General features: G+C 55.9%; 1 protein-coding gene across 10 annotated transcripts in view; it reads left to right on the top strand.

Annotated features, from left to right (window-relative positions):
• Positions 1-17971, top strand: part of CHST1 (carbohydrate sulfotransferase 1) — an 88888-nt gene extending 70917 nt beyond the window's left edge. For 2 of the 10 annotated variants that reach the window (XM_070804122.1, XM_070804118.1), the window contains 2 exons: positions 14283-14377; positions 15823-17971. In XM_070804122.1, coding sequence (XP_070660223.1) covers positions 15865-17100 — 1236 coding nt within the window. In that variant the 5' untranslated portion in view covers positions 14283-14377; positions 15823-15864 and the 3' untranslated portion in view covers positions 17101-17971. The other 8 variants (XM_070804115.1, XM_070804120.1, XM_070804119.1 and 5 more) reach the window with 8 other exon arrangements.
• Positions 17972-19086: the final 1115 nt, after the last annotated feature.

Here is a 19086-nt window from a genome sequence, read left to right as displayed (position 1 = left end):
CCCGCACCCGCACCCACCACTCTGCGATGAACTGGTCTTGGAGGGGGAGGGGGGAACAGGGGCTGCTGGAAGGTGCAGCCCCCCCACGGAAGCCAGAACCACCCGCCTGCTCTTCCCCTCCTAGAGAGCAGCCCCTCCCAGGCTCTGGGAACCCAGAGTGGCCCTAGCCGGGAAGCTAGGGGTTAAAAGGTAAGATCTAATGGTAGCCCTCAGGTGGCACCTTGGCCTGATTTGCGATGCCACAGGGTACCCTCCCCGGCCCTCCTTCCTGCGCCCGCCCCCTCCCAGGGTTACCGCTCCTCACCTCTGGTGCGGCTTTTCTCCTGATGGACTTAAACACTGTTCCGAAGCTGGTGGCGTCTAGGGAGTCCAGGCGCCAGAGAATGGGCTTAGACTTTTGACAGAGAGGTGAAGGCAGCGGGTAGGGAGGTGGATGTCCAGAGGGTAGATAAGGACTGGAGGCAGAGGGGACCGGGGGTTGGGGGCGGGAGGTGGGACCGGTGTAGGAGGCAAGCAGGAGGGGGCCCGAGGTACCAGGTACCTGCTTCAAGGGTTCCTCTACCCCTTGAGGTGGGGCTGGCTGCCACAGGCAGAGACCTTACTTAGATGGGCAGTCCCCAGGCTCCGGCCCTCAGCAGCTGGGGACACTTAGGGGCAGCACCATGGCCCTGTTTCTTTCTCCAAGTGCTCTCACCGTCATGACTCACGCATTGGATTCACCAAGGAGGTATCAAGCTTCCGATCTATTCTCCTCCTCTCCCTCCTGGATCTTCCGGGAGCTACTGGGGCTTGGAGGGGTGGATTTGCCCTGGGCCGTTGGCCCCCTGAGGGAGGCCCCGAAGCCTGGCACTGCAAACCTTCATTTCCCTGCTGCTGTCCTGATGTTGGCAGGTGAGGGGCTAGGCCAGGGCGGCGGGGGACTGGGGAGGTGAGAGGCTGCCTCTGCTAATGTTGCCCCCAGCCCTGCTGAGGCTTTGAAATCCTAGCCCCACCTCCTTCCTGGCACACACCGTTAACACACACCTCATCGCAAAGCGGAAGCACATTTTCCCCTTAAAATTCCAAATTTCCCTCTTCGCTGAGTATTGCCATGTTTTTGCTTGGAGGGTTCCTCTTCAGCGTCTGAAGTCAAGCTCCTCTTGCCAACAAGCTTCCCTCCTGTGTGGCCAGCTTTGCCGTGGGCAGGTCCCCATTCGAAGGGATGTGCTCTTCTAGGGCCCTAGTTCCCGAGGAGGGTTGCTGAGGGGCTGATACAGGGGCATGAGTATCCCGGCCACATCTCCACGCAGGAGGTGTGCATCTGTGCTCCGCTGAGTCTGCAGAGGGCCCAGATGCCATGCTCTCACTGGGCGGGGAGAGGCTTGAACCCCCTTCCGCCCACCCCCCAACTCCGCTGCAGTTCCCCTTCCCCACATCCCTGTCTCCCTCCCTTGCCCACTGTGGGTCTCTCTTTACTTTTCCAACTCACTCTGCATTGGTGCGGGGAGAGAGCATTTGATATTCATAATCTGGTTCAGAGAAGGTCCCGAAGCCCTGAGTCACGGTATGGTTTCCATGGAAACAGACTTGTTCATCGCGGCGGTGGTGGGGGAGAAGGGAAACATATAGTAAAAATCCAGGCTCCACAAGTGTGGTTGGAGTTGGACCAGCTCCCTTCATGGGGAACAGGGAGCGGCAGGGCAAGGCTCTGGGGTCCTTGTGGGAGGGGCTGCCTCTCCCCACCCACTGGGGTTAGCCCTCCCACCTGGGAGCCGCTCAGCTCCTTCTGTGGCTCCTGGCAGGTTCTGCTTCTCCCACGGGCTTTCTGACTAGGTGCTAGGGCTCATGGCCACCAGTGTATGCCTCAGTCTCCTCCTCTGTGAAATGGGAAAGTAAGAGCTCTTCACCCACCTCATAGGGCTGTTGTGAAGGTCAAATGTGTTAACCTGAGGAACACACCAAGAACACGGCCATAGTGAGTGTTCAGTGAGCGCCATTAATTCAAGGTGTTGGAAGGGCACTACCCCTGGCGGTGCATTCACCTGGATCTACCCCTCTGCGTCCGGCAAGGTGGTCTTGACATCTGGCGGGGCTGGCCTCCTGCTTCCTGTAAGAGCCTCCCCAGGAACCGCCAGTACACCCCCAGCTAGGAACCAGCCATCCCTTTCTTCCTCCCACGGAGCACATGTTTAGGTGGCTGAGGGCCTGAGCACCGTGCTCAGGAGTCCTGGCTCCCATTCAGACCCCACCTGCCTGGAGGCTTGTGGGAACACATCCTCCCAAGTCCAGATGGCCGGGCAGCGTCCTGTTTCGGCCCCTTGGAGCTCTGAAGACTGAGAGAGGGGACTGGAGCCGGGGCGACCTTCCTGGATCCCGGAGAGGCGGGTTCACCTGGCTGGAGAAGCATCTCCTGGTGACCCACTGAAGAGGAATCAGGAATTCTCCAGAAAGATAACAGATGCTGGCCTCCTCATCCCCGCAGGTTAGAACCTCTGCAGCTGAAGTGTGCCCAGCGCACCCTACAAGTCTGGATTGGCTCTGGGCTCCAGCCCAGCAGGCTGGGAGACGGGCGCCTGCCCACATCTGCTTACCCCAGCAACCTGTGCCTCAGCAGTGTCTGGGCAGTGGCTCGAGGCCACTCTGGGCTCCAGTGATGGCCCAGCCAGTCTCCCTCACCGGTCCGTTTTTCAGTTGCTGCTCTCCCCTCACTGGCCTGTAGACAACCCCTCCTCCTCTCCACGTCACTGGTCACTGTCTCCCTCCTTCCCTCCCATAGGGAGGGTGTCCACTCCGAGCTCCCTAAAAGGCAGTCCCTGCATCAGTACCAGCTCTCAGAGCTACGGCTCATTCTCCACACCTGCTTGCTCTTCCTTCTGTTTTACAGATGGGAAAACTGAGATCCTTGGGCTTTGCCAGTCAAAGCCATCACTCGAACTGGCCTTGGCTGCCCCCAGCCCCACCCCCGCCCTGAGGCTGTCCTTCCCTCTTCCCTGGCAGCCCCAGGTGGCCCCAGAATCCCCTGGCCCCCAGCCCCCTCCATGCTGACAGTTTCCTGCCTAGGTTTTTCCTCCGCAGGTCTCTCTGGGCAGCTTTGCCATCCTCATTGGTGTTCACAACACCTTCCAATTTAATACCCTCTGCAAATTTCGTTAACAGACTGTTTACTCCCTCTCTCAGGATCGTTAATGAAGATGTTAGTAAGATCTGACCCAACAAAGCTGGGTCTTGGCAGCCCTGCCTTCTCTCTCGGACTCTGTCCCTCAGCTCTTTCCCCCTGGGCTTGCCTCCTCCACCTGGGAGCCTTGGGACCTGCCCCTTCTTGCTTTCAGCCCCATGACAAGTGCTTAGGGCCAAGTCTGTTTGAATTAATTTTGTAAGATTACTCGAGGCGCTGTATCAAATGCTTTGCTAAAAATCAAGATATATTACCCTGCCTGCATTCCCTTCATCTACCAGTCTTGTAATTCTATCAAGAAAGCTATCAACTTTGTCAGGCATGATTTGTTCTTTATAAATCCCCACGGTACTGCATGGGGCACAGAGTTCCCGCGTTTTCTAAATGTTTAGCGATTCTCTCTTTGTGTTTGCTCCTTGATTAGAGCTGGAAGGCCATGGGCTGAGAATTGTCGCAAACGCTCATCTCTTCCTCTGGGACAGAGAACAGAGCACAGTCCTCCCCTTCTCTGGGTCTCTGCTGGGGAAAACGAGTCACTTAGCACCCACTGCGTCCTTGCAGGGTGCTGAGGGCCCCAAGTTGGGCACCCCCGACCCCAAGATGGGTGGGTGGGCAGAGGGCCTGGCGCCCTCCCTCAGGGATTCTGTAGGCAGGTGAAGATGACAGACCAGTCTGGTGCTGACATTTCAAAGGTGCTGTGGAGTGAGTACCTTGCACAGCGCACTCAGAGCATTACCGTGACGTTGAGTGTTACGTTCGTGATCTTGTTTAAGGGAGGTGGGTGATCTCTCCTCTCCCTGGGTGCCTGGGAAAGTGCAATGAGGGTAAGCCTGCCCTGGATCCGAGGTCTGGGTCTCAGCCTCTGCCGTCTTGCTCCTGACGTCTTAAGTTTGCCTTAACAGGGTCAGCACAATAGCTGGGGCGGTTCAGACCACGGGGTTTAGGGGGTCAGGGAAGGAAGCTGCGTCTTTAGGGAGAAACTCAAGACGGGTGAGGACTTCGCTGCGTATGCACCTCACACATATAAACTGCATCTGGCCCCTCCTCTGCCACTTCTCAGCAGGCCGCTCAGCCTCAGTGAGCCTCGGCCCCTCCCCTGTGAGATGGATCCTCCGTGAGCAGTTGCTATTGTGTCTTTTTCGGGAGGTCCCTGTTGATGTAGGGGCAGAGGTGCTCATCTGATTGTCAGGGTACCCGTGAGCAGCTCTCCCCAACACTTCTCATCCAGGAGACAGACAACTGGCAGACTGAACTGTCTGGCATCCTTGGGGCCAGCTGGGGGCTGGTGGTACGTTCTGCGCTTAGGGGCCAGGGGGACCTTCTGGACCTTGAACCCAAACCCTCTGCCCCATTCCAGACCGTTCCAGGCCAGGTGGTAATCAAGACAGTTTTTGGTGTCCTCTTGGCTGCGTGGCATTTGGGCATTTCTGGCCTTGCTGGCCATGAAACCACCCACTCCCCTACCTCTACTCGTCCAACCAGAGCCAGGGCCCCAGAGTGGGGGGCAGAGTCTGTTTTGGTTAGTGCCTATCCGGTGGGACATTGCCCTGCGCCCTCTGCATGCTCGCACCAGTATTTTTTCTAATCTTTGTGATGGGCTTCTCTTTGTCATTCAGCTGGGGAGGGGAGAACCCCTTGGGAAGCGGTGAGATGGTACCCACCCACCTGTGGTGTGCCAGGAGCCAGGCAGGAAGGGCTGCAGGCAGCTGACGCAGCTGGACCCGCACCCCTCCAACCGACACAGCAGGGGTCTGATCCTTGGAGATGGTCACTGGGTGTTTGCTGGGCGAACCTGCTTCTGGGTCTGCGTGAACGCTGAGGTCAAGGTTGGCACTGGTGTGTGTGGGGAGCCTGGTGGCCACCTTGGCCCTGCCTGTCCCCTCTAGTCCCCTCTAGTCAGCGCATGGGCTGGTGCCATTCCATGCTCTTGGGTGTGGTCTGGGGAATTTCAGCTTTGTGGTTAGGGCCAGCGCTTAGGGGTCCTCGGAGCTGAGCTTGAATCCTGGCCCCCACCAAGGACAAGCCGCACACACTTGGACAAGCTCCCTCACTTGTGGGAGATGGCAGCAGTACCTGTGGAAAGCCCCCGCTTGAAGGGAGCAAGGCCCGTATTGAGAGGGTGACAGGCAGGAAGGCCAGGGTCTCCAAATGGAGGAAATAGGCTGCAAGTGTCAGACAGTTTTTAATCCCTCTCTTGAGTAGCAGGAAGAAGCAAACTACAAATGTCAGACTTTTTTCCCTTCTCTATACAAATTTAAAAGGAGGTTTCTTTTAGAATTCTGTGTTGCCATGACGACACCTGGTTCCACCTGAACTTAACTTTTCTCAAACCTTGAGCTAACCAATGCATTTTTCTTATGGAAATGTTTTTCTTAAGCTATATTAATGAGCTATGTATTTACCCTGGACTCTGTCTTCAACTTGGTTCTGCCTAAGACTCAGAACCAGCCTGACATACTGGTTTGTCAAGTAAAACAGACTGGTTGTCAGGGTCTCCGTGAGCGGCTCTCCCCAACACTTCTCATCCAGGAGACAAACAACTGGCAGACTGAACTGTCTGGCATCCTTGGGGCCAGCTGGGGGCTGGTGGTAAGTTCTGGGCTTAGGAGCCAGGGGGACCTTCTGGATCTTGAACCCAAACCTTCTGCCCCATTCCAGACCGTTCCAGGCCATGTGGTAATCAAGACATTTTTTGGTGTCCATTTTTACTTGACAAACCAGTATGTTTTACTCATGCAAATGTTCTCTTAAGCTGTGTTAATGAGACTGCGCCTTTGCTTGGAAACCTGCCTTTCTTCAAGATTCATGTCAATCATTTTATGGCCCGGGACAACTCACCTTGTGCCAACATTATCTCAAAATGCATGTCGTGGGTGAGGGGCCTGGTGCCAGTCTCTGAGTTCTGAGACATTTCCTGTCTCTAATTAGCAGCCTGCTAGTAGCTATATAACATCCGGCTAAAGACTAGCGGGGTGGGGGGCACTCTTTCTGCCCCCTTCTGATGTCTGTGTCAGAATATACTTTAATAAAACTTTATTACACAAAAGCTCTGAGTGATCCAGCCTCGTCACTGGCCCCGGATTGAATTCCTCTCCTCCAGAGGCCAAAAATCCCAGTGCCTTTCACGGCTCAGCAACAACCTTTCAGCATCCCCTCCATCCCATGTAATAGCCCCAAAGCTCAGGTGAGCTTCCCCGGCGCCCAGCCCTCCATCCCGTATCCCCAGGGCCCAGCTGGGCCTTACGCAGGTGGCCCGAGACTGGAGACTCCGGGATCCAGGGACAGATGTCCCCTCTTCCCAGCCCCTCGGGCAGCAGCGGCCTTCGCTTTAGCTCCTGTTGGCTGTTTCTCATCCTTGAAGCAGGGAGGAGGGGCCAAAGCCCCCGGTATCCAGGGGGCGGGGCCTGGGTACTATTCCGATGACGCCTGGCTGCTGGGGAGGGGCGGTGGGGGGACAGGAAACCGGGGCCTTTCCGCCTGATGTGGGTGCAGTGGCCCGCCTACCACAGGCCGGGCTGTGGTAGGATCAGCCCGAGACAGAGAACTGGGCCCTTCTGACTCATCCCTCCCCCGCGAGGAGTCAGGCACACTGGGGCCATGCAGCAGGAGCTGCTGGGGAAAACTTTCCTCAGGTCGGTCGGGACCCCCTGACCGGCAGGACTGTAGGTAGTCCCTGCAATCTGAACAACGGGGTCTCCAGCCTACACAGGTGGTGAGAGCTTCACGGAGGAGGCCGTGGCGCTGGTGTAATTTCTTTGAACATTTCCAGGCCACTATTGGCCTGTTTGTAGGTTTGAGTTGTTATTCAGTCGCTCAGTAGTGTCTGACTCTTTGCGACCCCACGGCCTGCAGCGTGCCACGCTTCCCTGTCCTTCACTGTCTCCCAGAGCTTGATTAAACTCATGTCCATTGAGTCGACGATGCCATCCAACCATCTCATCCTCTGCCATCCCCTTCTCCTCCTGCCTCCAATCTTTCCCAGCATCAGGGTCTTTTCCAATGAGTCGGCTCTTTGCAGCAGTCAGCATCAGTGCTTCCAATGAATATTCAGGGCTGATTTCCTTTAGAACGGACTGGTTGGATCTCCGTGCAGTTAAGGGACTCTCGAGAGTCTTCTCCAACACCACAGTTCGAAAGCAGAGTAGTCCCTCAAAATCATGCCCAGGGTTGTTAGTGAATCCTGCTCTGTGCCCAGCCCTGTGCTAAGCTTCATCAGCTTTCTTTCTCACAATCCAAATATTTGAAAGATTCTGTGATCATCTTTCCCATTTCATGGATAAGGACAGCTGAGGCCTATGGAGGTTAAGTGCTCTGCTCAGGGTAAAGCATCAGCAGTAGGAGTCAGCCCAGCCCTGGCTGGTCCCACAGCCAGGATGTCCAACCTGCATTCACCCTGCCTCCTCGCACGCCTTTGGGTAAACTTCTCAAGGACGTTTGCGACACCATGCATGTCCCAGGGTCAAAACATGTGGACATTGGAGTGACCTGCTCTGGAGACATCGAGGCTCATGAGAAATAGCCAAGCCTCTCTGCTGATGGTGAAAAGTTGGTGGATGGTCAACTCTGGATGCTTGTCTTCGGAACCATGATTGTGAGAACTTGCCCCCATCGGAGGTGCCTGAAGGATGTGTGTACTGGTTTCGTGGGGTCTGTGGATAAGCCATGAGGCCCAGGGACTCCAGAGATTGTGTGCAAACCACACGTTTGGATTGGTGTGGATCTGGAGAGAAGGCCCATAGACCTCACAGGGTTTCAGATTGAGGGGGCATGACCCCAAAGAGAAAGAAGCCCTGGGGCTTCCAGTCACCCCTGGGCTGACCCAGACCTCAGAGGCTCAGTCTGGACACCATCAGATCACATCCTCCCAAGGCTGCACTGGCTGAGCTACATATGGGCATCCTGCTTACCTTGAAGGTTGTTTCAGGACACAGCACTGCTAAACTTGTCCTTGGACTTACTAGGTATGAGGTCTTAAGGACAGTGATACCTGCTCAGGGCTCTCGAGGAGAGCCTTCTGGATAAATCTTGTGTTGGATTCAGTAACAGGAATAGTTGGGTATCTCTTGAGCAGGTGCTTTAATCTTCACTTCATGGATCCTATGCAACACGTAAATGAAGTATTTCCCTTTTCTCATCGGCTGCCAGGTAACTCCGACCTGTCTGTGTAACCTCATGGGCTGTTGTGCACTGACCTGGCTCCTCGTTCTTTCGGACTTTCATACCCCTGTTTTCCCCTTGCCTCATTTTCATCACATTATTTTCCTTAGGAAGAAAAAACTTTGCTGTTTTATGTGTTCTAGACTTAACTAAACAAACATGTACGGTGGATCATCACTGGCTACTGCAGACACAGGGATTAAGCATTTCCTTTCTGCAGGCTCCATCCCAGAGGCCTGTTTGCCAACTCTGTGCCCCCGTCCATCTCTTCCCCCATCCAGTTCCCTCTGCTTCTTGCTCTAGTTTCGGGGACCCCAGAGCCTCGGGGCTCCTCCATACTGACTCCAGACTCTGATGAGCTGTGTCATCTGATACAGTGATCAGGTTTTTCCCTCTCCTTCTCCTGTCTTCCCGGACTTCACAAAAGCAGGGGAAAAGGGAACAAGGAGAAAAACCAGGAGGGGAGTCATTTCCCCAACTGGGCCTTAGCTGCTCTTCCCAAAGCCTCAGGTCCCCTTTTGGAGGTCTCCCCCTTTTTCAGCTCCTGTCTTGTCTCAGCAGCCCCAGGTGACTTCTGTCCCCCGCCTGAGCAGACTGAGCCGTTTTTCTGGCTGAAAGATGGCGAATGCAACCCTGGTGCCTTGGAATTGCCGGTGGAGAGAGCCAGCCAGCAGTGCCCTGGGGAGAGCAGTGCCCTGGGGGCACAGTGAGATGCCAGTGCTGGGTTTAAGTGCCACACCCTGTCATCAGTTGTCCCTCCAGTTCTTGCATGAGGTGGCTTCTCTCTGTTTCCCAAAGTTAATAAACTCAAACTGGATCAACATGCTCAGTATAAACTGTGCCTTCCTCCCACCCGTCTCCTAGCTCCTCCCACCTGGCAGCTACAGTTAACTGGTTCAGTGCAAGTTCTTGTGGTTGTTTATGCATAGATTCAAATAAATGTGTGTGTGTGTATAGATACACTCACATACATTCCCTTTTAAAAAAATGAGAAATGGTGGCACGCTATTGCCCATGTCTTTTCTGTCCCTAGACTTTAAATTTTTTTTTTTTTTTTACTTAATAATCTTGGGTGATTGTTCTACCTTGGTACTTAAACATCTCTGGAGCCTTCTCTGACAGAATCGGTTAAAAAGAAAATGCTAGGGTGGGGGAGAATGTTAATAAAGAAAGGGTTAAGTCTCTAGGGAAGAGAAGGGATGCTCATGGGTAGGTGTTAGGAGGTTTAAGAGCCTTCTAATTGTGTGTGTAAAACTGTGGGCACAAATGGATCTTCAGGGATGAAGGATTGTGTCTCTCCAAGGGGGTCTGTGACCCAGAAAAGACAAAGAACCACAGCACTGGGTTGTGTGGATTAAACAGAGCAGGAGGCAGAGGTTAACTCGTCAAAGGGCAGCGTCCCTTGGTTCTTGGGCCTCACCGGGGCAGCCACGGAGCGGGCTGAGACAGGGGCAGAGCTGTCAGCCCTGGTAGCCTCTTGGAAGGTGACTGGAGCCTTCCCACTTCCGAAGGAGGGTTCCTGCATCGTTCAGGGAGGGTGGTCCTAACCCTGAGGGTGAAGTACAAGGGCTTCCCGGGATCGGACAATTCCGATGGCCAGACCTGGGAAGCCCTTAAGGGTCACTGGGTTTAGGAAAAAACCGAGGCACAAAGAGGCCAGGCGATGAGTCTAAGGTCACTAGCCAGGCAAATGCAGAGCCTGTGGGTTGCTCCAGCCTATGACATTCGGTGTTCCTTCCCTGCCGGAGCGGAAGGAGACCAGGGAGCTGAGGCCCTCCGGATGCTATGAGGCTGCCTGTTGCCGCCTGCCTCATGGTGTGCGGGTGAGGGAAGAGGGGAGCACAGAGCAGAGCCCGCAGCCCGGGTGGGCGTGTCATCCCCCCACCTCGCTGCTCCTGCAACATCGTCTCCCCGCCGCCTGCCTGCCTGCGTCCTCACATTAGACTGCAGCCAGCCAGCCAGGAATTCTGAACCCAGCCGAGACGCCGCGCTAAGGGGCGGCACTGCAGGATGTGGCCACTAGAGGGCAGCAGGGAAGCCACTGCGGCGGTTCCGCAGGAGAGAGCTCGCCGACTGGGAAGAGTGTGCAGAAAGGCAGGGGCTCCGGGCAGAGGCTTGCCTGGCAGAGGTCTGGGCACAGCGGTCAGGGAGCATGTCTGCCTCACCGTCACAGTCAGTGCTGAGGGGTTCTGAGGGACCTCCTTGACATAGAAAGCACGCGAGGCATCAATGACAATAAAAATAACTTAACATTTATTGAGCACTTCCTCCTCGCTGCTGCTGCTGCTGCTAAGTCGCTTCAGTCGTGTCCGACTCTGTGCGACCCCATAGACGGCAGCCCACCAGGCTCCCCCGTCCCTGGGATTCTCCAGGCAAGAACACTGGAGTGGGTTGCCGTTTCCTTCTCCAATCCCCGCTAGACACTGTACGAAGTAATCCGTCCTAAAAAAACAGCCTTGTTAAAATTATCCCCATTTCTTAGGTGAGAAAACCAGAGGTCCGGGGAGACTAGGGGAATCTGGTCATCCACAGGGCTGGTGCCAGAGCCAACGTCCCAAGCGCAAGGCTGTACCATATTATACGCCTGTTCAGATGACCACTGCTATGGTTATACTTACTTTACGGGTGGGGAAACTGAGGCTCAGAGAAAATGAGTGAGTCACCCAGGCCCGCGTCCTGCAGAGTGACAGGTCCAGGTAGGTGTGGTTTCATGGCTTGAGCTCTTGGCTCTGAATTCTCGTTCTCCCAGGTGGAGGTATTCCCACTCCCATCCTGTACCCTAATTTGAAGGTGGCTGGTTCTGAAGTCTGAACTTTCCTTTGAGAGTGGGTGACTCCCAAGAGAAGTTAGATTCTGGATGCCCACGTCTAAGGCTTGCCTGGATTTTGACTCACCAGAGGTGGAGGGAGGCCAGGCCAGAGGCTTCAAGAAGCCCCAGCGAGGGGCTCTGGGGCCCACAGTCCGGCTTAGAGGATGGGGGTATTGATATCCCTTGCAGTGGCCAGAGCTCCCCTGGGAACAATGGGGCCGGGCCTCAGGGCCTCTGGTTTCCAGGGCAGTTGCTTCCAGCATACCAAGGACGCTTGGCGGACCCTGGGCCTGGTTCTGCCAGGCTGGCAGGAGAGCAGGGGCATTTCTAGGAGGGCCTGACTTCCTCCATCTTCCCGTTCCCATGCCCTGGCTTTGCCCTCCTTGGGGGTGGGGGGTGGGAGAGGTGACAACGGGGTGGCCTGCCTTCAACATCTTCCCCTCCCGGGTGTCCAGATTGCACCTTGTAAATCTGAGTCCTGCTTTTTAAGGGATTTATAGCATCTCAATGATGCTTTAATTCCTTCTGATTTATTGGCGAAGACTGCAGCTTCCAATCCTGGCCTTACAGTTTTTGGGGGTGGAGGTGGTTCAGGGAAGTGAGCGGAAGAAACTTAAAATGGTTTCCTCCTTGAAAGATGCTCATCTCTAAAGAAAACCTTGGGTGAATTGTTTTTGGAACGGGAATCTTAAGAGTTAAGGGAAGCCTCTGTAAAGCTTCCATTTCCTGTCTTGGTGAGGACCAAAGGGTGCTGAAAGTAGTTGAAGAGGGGGTAGGTCAGGGAGGGGGATTTTGAGCATGCCGCCTGGCTGGAATCCTGGCTCTAAGCTTGGAGAAGTTACCTAACCGTGTAGAACCTCAGTTTTCTTATCTGTAAAATGGAACTATGACCCCACAGGGTTACTGGGAGCACTAGATGAGCTGATGCCTGGAAAGGGAGCATATGACTGGGAGAAACATCACGAGTGGCCAGAAGTACTTGCTTTCCTTCATGTTATTTTACCCATAGTGCTCAGAATAGCACCTGGCTCATGCTAGATAATAACATGCTTGTGAATAAATACAAAGGAAATATGGCCGAATGAAATAGCACTGGCACTGAAGAATGGACTCCTGAATAATTTAAAAATATTACTCTGCATGAATATCGGTGACTTTCCCTACCTGTCCTCTAAAGACGTTCACGTTGGTCTTGGGGCACTTGGGCAGGGCTGGCCTGCACTCTGCATGGGGCACACATAAAGCTGAGACGCTGTTCTCTGTGGGTCCTCCGAGCAACCGTGCTGATGGAGACAGCGTCTTCTGCTCTCGTGGGGTGAGGCAGTGTGGGATGGGGGTGCGTTTCTTGGCTTACACCGGAGGTTCCCCAGAACCTCTGACTGCGCCTTTCCCCTGTTTACTGCCACCTGGTGACATGGTACTGCTTCCTCTAAGCACCAAGTAGGGTTTCACACCTAAAACAGGCCTCCCCAAGCCACCGCCAGCCCATTGCTGTCTCACCCCAGCCTCTGTGCCCATCCCTAAGCTTCAGCATGTTTCTTCTCCACCAAACTGATGGTAGAAGAGCCACAGTGCCAGGCCCAAGAGTCTGATCCAGAGGGACTTGAGTCTCCTACTTCTTACTTGCTTACCACGCCCATTAACGTAGTCTCTGAGCCTTAGTTTCATCATCTGAACAATGGGAGTGAGGACCCTGACCTTCCAGCAGGGGCTCTCAGGAAAACAGACTCTCTCCCTGGTGTGGAGAGCTGGGTGAGTGAGCTGAACCCAACAGCACTCATTTGGGAAATGAGGACCCACTCGTCCCGCCCCCAAGGGGAATTGTGCCCAACAGTGAACGTGGGAAGAGTACTCAGAAGGCACAGGCGTTCACCCAACCTCCACGAGCCAGTAGTTCAACCAGACCAGACAGCAAAGGGAAGAGCGTGCTCTAAGTCTCAGAAGTCATCTGAACGTCGCCTTCTAACATCTGTTGCCTCTCGCGCTGATTCACAAATGAGCAGGGGACATTAATTACGTGCATGTCTGAAGACCCAATATGGGTAGCCTGGAGGAACAGTAAGTCAGGTCTCCTTGGAGGGAAGGAGCGTGGGCTCTGGGGAACCTGCTGGATGGGGGTTAAGCCAGGCATGTGGGTTCAGGCAGTTTTCTCCACGTCTCTGTGCCTCAGCTTTCTTGCCTGTGAAATGGAACCGATACTGGCTCCCACGTAAAGTTCTTGCGGAGCACTGATGAGCAAAGGTAGGTAAACCGCTTAGTGCTTAGGAAATACTCATTGGATACTAACCAAAACGATGCTGTGACCTTGGTGCTTTGACTTAGGGTTTGCAAAGAGCATGAAGGTCAGGGACACTCCCTGGTCCACTTTTGCTTTGAGTTTCAGGTAGTCGTTCTCCTCTCTCTGTGTGGCTGGAAGAGGAACCTCGCTTCCTTTCTGTCCCTTCCTCCCGGGCTTCAGCGGGTGGGCTGCCTCCACTGAGCTGCCGTTTCCACCTGGAGATCTGGGGTGAGGCTCCTTGCTCTTCCCGACTTCCGCTAACCCCCATTGGGGAAAATCACTGAACAAGGTGAATTGCAAAGGGTCAGGATACTGCGGATTTTAAATGCAGAACCCATTTGGACTGTGCTCCAGCCGGCCCCGTTTTCTGGGATAACTTTGACCCCTACGGTACCGTTGTTGGGCACTAGGCTTTGGGTCTGGTTGGGTCAGTCCGATCACCAGAGCTGAACTGAGCTGGCCAGCTTGGGGGTGTTTGTGTCCAGTGGATTTCTGTGCACCTCTCTTGGGTGGTAGCTGGAAGGGGTGCCTCTCTGGGGTGGTTCCCTAAATGGGGCACTGACTCTCAGCTGGGCATGCAGGCTTGCCAGCCCCCTGCCCACTGGAGCATCACTCTCTCATAGGGTATGGGTAGTGGGTGGGAGAGGTGGGTGAAGGGGGTGGGATGCTGCCTGGGACTCAGATGGCTGGACCCAGGGACTCAGAGATGGCACTGGGTTACCTGGAGCCCTGAGTCTCAGTGGGTAGATCTAGGAGAGCAGACAGGGCTTGCGTTGCCCAGCCCTAGGGAGCTGTCCATGGGGCATGCGACACAGGGGAGAAGGGGTGGGAGAGGGCCCTGGGAGCCCCGCTTCAGCACCACTCCTCTCCCTGTCTCCTTGCAGTCTGCTGGCCACGGGACTGCTGCACGGGCTGTGACTGCCAGCGAGGCCTGGAGACCCGGCAGCTGTGGACTGCCCAGCGCCGAACAGCCCCTTTGGTGAGTTGGTGGAGCCCTCCCTCGCCTTTGCCTTCCCCAGGGCGGGTCACTGAGCTGGCCTCTCTCGGCTGGGGGGGAGGCGGGGGGGCAACTTCCAGATGCTCAGGTTGGCCCCTACCCCGGGACCCCAGCTCACCCCCACTTTCCCTGCCCTCCCATTCCCTGCATTTCTTCCGTTCCTTGAGATGCCCCTTCTCTTCCACCCTTCTCTTCTCTCTGCCTGGCCTGGGTTCTCTGGGGCCACTGAGGAATCACAGTGGGGTCCCCGAGCTCACCCTGTGGGCTGAAGGGGGTGAGGGCCTAAGGGTGGAGGCCCTTGAGGACTGGCTGGGGGAGGGGTGCTGGAGGAACCAGTTCATCCAGCTAAACCAGTTCACTCACGTGCCCCATGACCAGGACCCCTTTCTCAGTAGTTGTGTCTGACTCTGCGACCCCACAGACTGTGGAGCCCACCGGGCTCCTCTGTCCATGGGATTCTATAGGCAAGAATACTGGAGTGGGTTGCCATTTCCTTCTCCAGGGGATCTTCCCCACCCCGGGACTGAACCTGTGTCTCTTGAGTCTCCTGCACTGGCAGGCGGATTCTCTACCAATAGCACCACCTGGGGGCCACCCCCTTCCTTAGGGGCCAGGAGCAAATCCTAGAGGCCACTGGGGCCTGGGAAGGGGTGTTTCTCAGCAGCCGCTGGACCCTGTCTGCTCTGGGCCACCTGCCTCTGAGGGAGTCCATGAGCCCCAAGAGTCCTCCACTGGAATAAGCTGGTCACCTGCATCTGTAAATTGGGTGGGGGGAGCAGGAAGGGCTTGACGCCATTGTCCACCTTCCCCAGCCTGGTGGCCAGAGGTTGCTAGCAGCCCACCCACTCAAGGCGTGCAGGGGTTCTTTTTGCACGGGGCCTTGGGTCAGGGGGCGGCATCTGACACGGACCCTTCTTCCTCCTGGGGGTGGGCAGAAGACAGAGGAAAGAGGACCACATGGGGAAGTGGGTGCCAGCTCATGGGAGTGGAAGAAGATGCAGGTGGCCCAGGAGATGCCAGCAGGGGTGGATAGGCAGAGACAGGGGAATGGCTTGAGGTGGGTGGGAGCTGGTCATTCCCCAGCTATGGGAGTTGAGGGAGTTAGGGTCTTGCCCGGTCAGGCCCCACTAAGGTACTCAGTTCTGATGGGAGGCCCCACAGTATTCTGTAGGTTAGACCCTGGGGTATGGGAATGGGTTTGTTCAGTCCCTAAGAACCCCCAGGAGTCCCCAGAGAATGGTAAAGTCTAGCGTAGGAGCCCCTTCAGTGCTCAGGTGTATTTGGGAGCACTAAGCCATGGAACTGGGGCCCCTCCCCTGAGGGCTGGAGACCCAGCTCCTCTCGGGGAGCAAGCCGGTGCCCCCCTCCGGCCGTCAGGGGCACCCAAGCCTGGCTGCTCCCTGACAGCTGCCTGCCTTGGCCCCCAGACCTCACATGCTGGAGAAGCAGCCCCATGAAGGTGCCCAGCCATGCAATGTTCCTGGAAGGCCGTCCTCCTCCTTGCTCTGGCCTCCATCGCCATTCAATACACGGCCATCCGCACCTTCACGGCCAAGTCCTTCCACACCTGCCCAGGCCTGGCGGAGGCTGGGCTGGCCGAGCGGCTGTGCGAGGAGGGCCCCACGTTCGCCTATAACCTCTCGCGCAAGACCCACATCCTTATCCTGGCCACCACGCGCAGCGGCTCCTCCTTCGTGGGCCAGCTCTTCAACCAGCACCTGGACGTCTTCTACCTGTTTGAGCCCCTCTACCACGTGCAGAACACACTCATCCCCCGCTTCACCCAGGGCAAGAGCCCAGCCGATCGGCGGGTCATGCTGGGCGCCAGCCGGGACCTCCTGAGGAGCCTCTACGACTGCGATCTCTACTTCCTGGAGAACTACATCAAGCCGCCGCCCGTCAACCACACCACCGACAGGATCTTCCGCCGCGGGGCTAGCCGCGTGCTGTGCTCGCGGCCGGTGTGCGACGCCCCGGGCTCGGGGGACCTGGTGCTGGAGGAGGGGGACTGCGTGCGCAGGTGCGGCCTGCTGAACCTGACGGTGGCCGCCGAGGCCTGCCGCGAGCGCAGCCACGTGGCCATCAAGACGGTGCGCGTACCTGAGGTCAACGACCTGCGGGCCCTGGTGGAAGACCCCCGCCTAAACCTCAAGGTCATCCAGCTGGTCCGGGACCCCCGGGGCATCCTGGCCTCCCGCAGTGAGACCTTCCGCGACACGTACCGCCTCTGGCGGCTCTGGTACGGCACCGGGCGGAAGCCCTACAACCTGGACGTGACGCAGCTGACCACGGTGTGCGAGGACTTCTCCAACTCCGTGTCCACCGGCCTCATGCGGCCACCGTGGCTCAAGGGCAAGTACATGCTGGTGCGCTACGAGGACCTGGCCAGGAACCCCATGAAGAAGACCGAGGAGATCTACGGGTTCCTGGGCATCCCCCTGGACAGCCACGTGGCGCGCTGGATCCAGAACAACACGCGGGGAGACCCCACCTTGGGGAAGCACAAGTACGGCACGGTGCGAAACTCGGCGGCCACCGCCGAGAAGTGGCGCTTCCGCCTCTCCTACGACATCGTGGCCTTCGCCCAGAACGCCTGCCAGCGGGTGCTAGCACAGCTGGGCTACAAGATGGCCAGGTCGGAGGAGGAGCTCAAGAACCCCTCCATCAGCCTGGTGGAGGAGCGGGACTTCCGCCCTTTCTCGTGACCGGGGCTCCGCGGGTGGGGGCAGGGGGCACAGGGTGTCGGTTTTGATAACATGGACCGTTTTTAACTGTTGCCTTATTTCCCCCTTCCCTCTCCACCCGTCTTTGGTGTCCTACCTGCCCCCTGTCCGCCCCCCTCCCCTTCCACCTGCCTCTCTTTGTCTCTGAAATTTGCACTATGTCTTGGACAGGAATCCCTGGGGCAGAGGGGGCGAAGTGGGGTCCAGCTCCCACCCCACCCCGTTCAGACACTCGAGTGTGTGTCCCTGGTGGATGGTGACAATGTTTACAAGCACCACACTTACACATTCACATGCGCACGCACGCACGCACGCACACACATACACACACACACACGGGCGCCTGAGAGGAGAGACACCCCAAACCACACAACTTCTGAGGTTTTTGAATGGACGAGTGGTCAGGGTATGGTAGTTTTTGCACTGTCTTACTTCAACAAGGTAAGAGGTTAAAAGCAAAAAGGCCACCTCTCTCTAATTTATGAATGGTGTTTATCCCTCCGCATCCTGCTTCTGCTCCCCAATACCTGCTGCCCCCCACTCCTTGGAGCAGAGAAAACTGCCCTTTCCTGCCCATCCTTGCCTGTCGGTGAGCAGGTTTTTACTGTGAGGTGAATGTGGACCTTGTTTATTTCTTCCAGTCTGTGGCAACGCTGTCTGTCTGTCTGTCTGAGTTTTGTGGCTGCCCCTGGACTAGTGATGGCTGATAAATATTATGGTTTTCTGATTGATCTTGGGGTCCATCTGTGATATCTCTTTGTGCCAAAAAAGAAAAAAAAAAGAGTGGTTCAGTTTGCTAAATGAACATTGAAATGCTTTATCTGTGTTTTCTGTAAATAAAAGAGTGCAATAATGTCTGAGTGTGATTATGGGACATGTGAAAGGGTGAAGGCAGAACTTGGTGGGGTCTAGGTGTTTCTGGCTTTGGGGAGGAGAGACATGGAGATGGAGGAGGGGATTCGATGACCAGCTGCTGGTTTTCAGGATTCGTATCACCCTCAACACCCTCAACAGTTTGTTCAGTTTCATTTCCCTTCGGTTAGTTGAGACTAGTCACCTGATAGCCAGGGGGTGATGCTCAAAATATTTACCAAGTGGTGTGACTTGCTGGATCAGTGTCTGGAGATCCTGATGTCCTGGTGACTCTTTCCTGTGCTAGATGTTACTCCTTTTATTGCTGGGTCTGGGGCCAGGATAGCCGGGGAGGGAAAAGTATTCCAGAGTGGGTCGACTCAGGGCAGTGGCCTCTCAGTGGTCTGGATGCATTCAGTACTTTAACAGCTAGTGCAGGTGGCCTGTGGTCTACACTGGCGGAATACCAGTCCTGCTTACTTTCCTTCTGATCCTTGGCAATCTAGCAGCTGCCTCCGAGCGGCTTCCCCAGCTCTTATTCCAAGAAAACAGCTGGTCCCTGGGGTGGAGTTCACAGCTTTGTTGGGCTGGGACAGAGAGAACTCCTGGGATTAGGCAGCCCCAGAGGTCCAGAGGATGAGATGGCTGGATGGCATCACCGACGCGATGGACATGGGTTTGGGTGGACTCCGGGAGTTGGTGATGAACAGGGAGGCCTGGCGTGCTGCGGTTCATGGGGTCGCAAAGAGTCGGACAGGACCAAGCAACTGAACTGAACTGAACTGAGAGGTCCTGGGCTTCTCAAGCTTGGAAGAGCTGTCACCCAGCCTTCAAGGGGTTTATTTGTGATAAACAAGCCTGCATGACAGAGAATCAGAAGCCAGAGTGCTGGCCTGTTTCTAGGGTCTAAAGACCGAATCTTAGAGCTCTCTTGGACGACCTGCGTGCCCTGGTTCCTGCCCACCTCCAGCTTCACCCGAGCTGTGTTCCCCTTCACATTCACTCTGGTCTTTTGGCTTTCTTTCAATTCCTTGAACACACTGAGGTTACTGCTCCCAATTTGTTCCCCTCTCCCTGTAACCACACCCTTGGGTAGTGTCCCTTCCCCCCATTTGG

Source organism: Bos indicus, chromosome 15 (genome assembly GCF_029378745.1).
Source record: "Bos indicus isolate NIAB-ARS_2022 breed Sahiwal x Tharparkar chromosome 15, NIAB-ARS_B.indTharparkar_mat_pri_1.0, whole genome shotgun sequence".
NCBI lineage: Eukaryota > Metazoa > Chordata > Mammalia > Artiodactyla > Bovidae > Bos > Bos indicus.
This window is presented reverse-complemented; position numbering and strand designations above follow the sequence as displayed.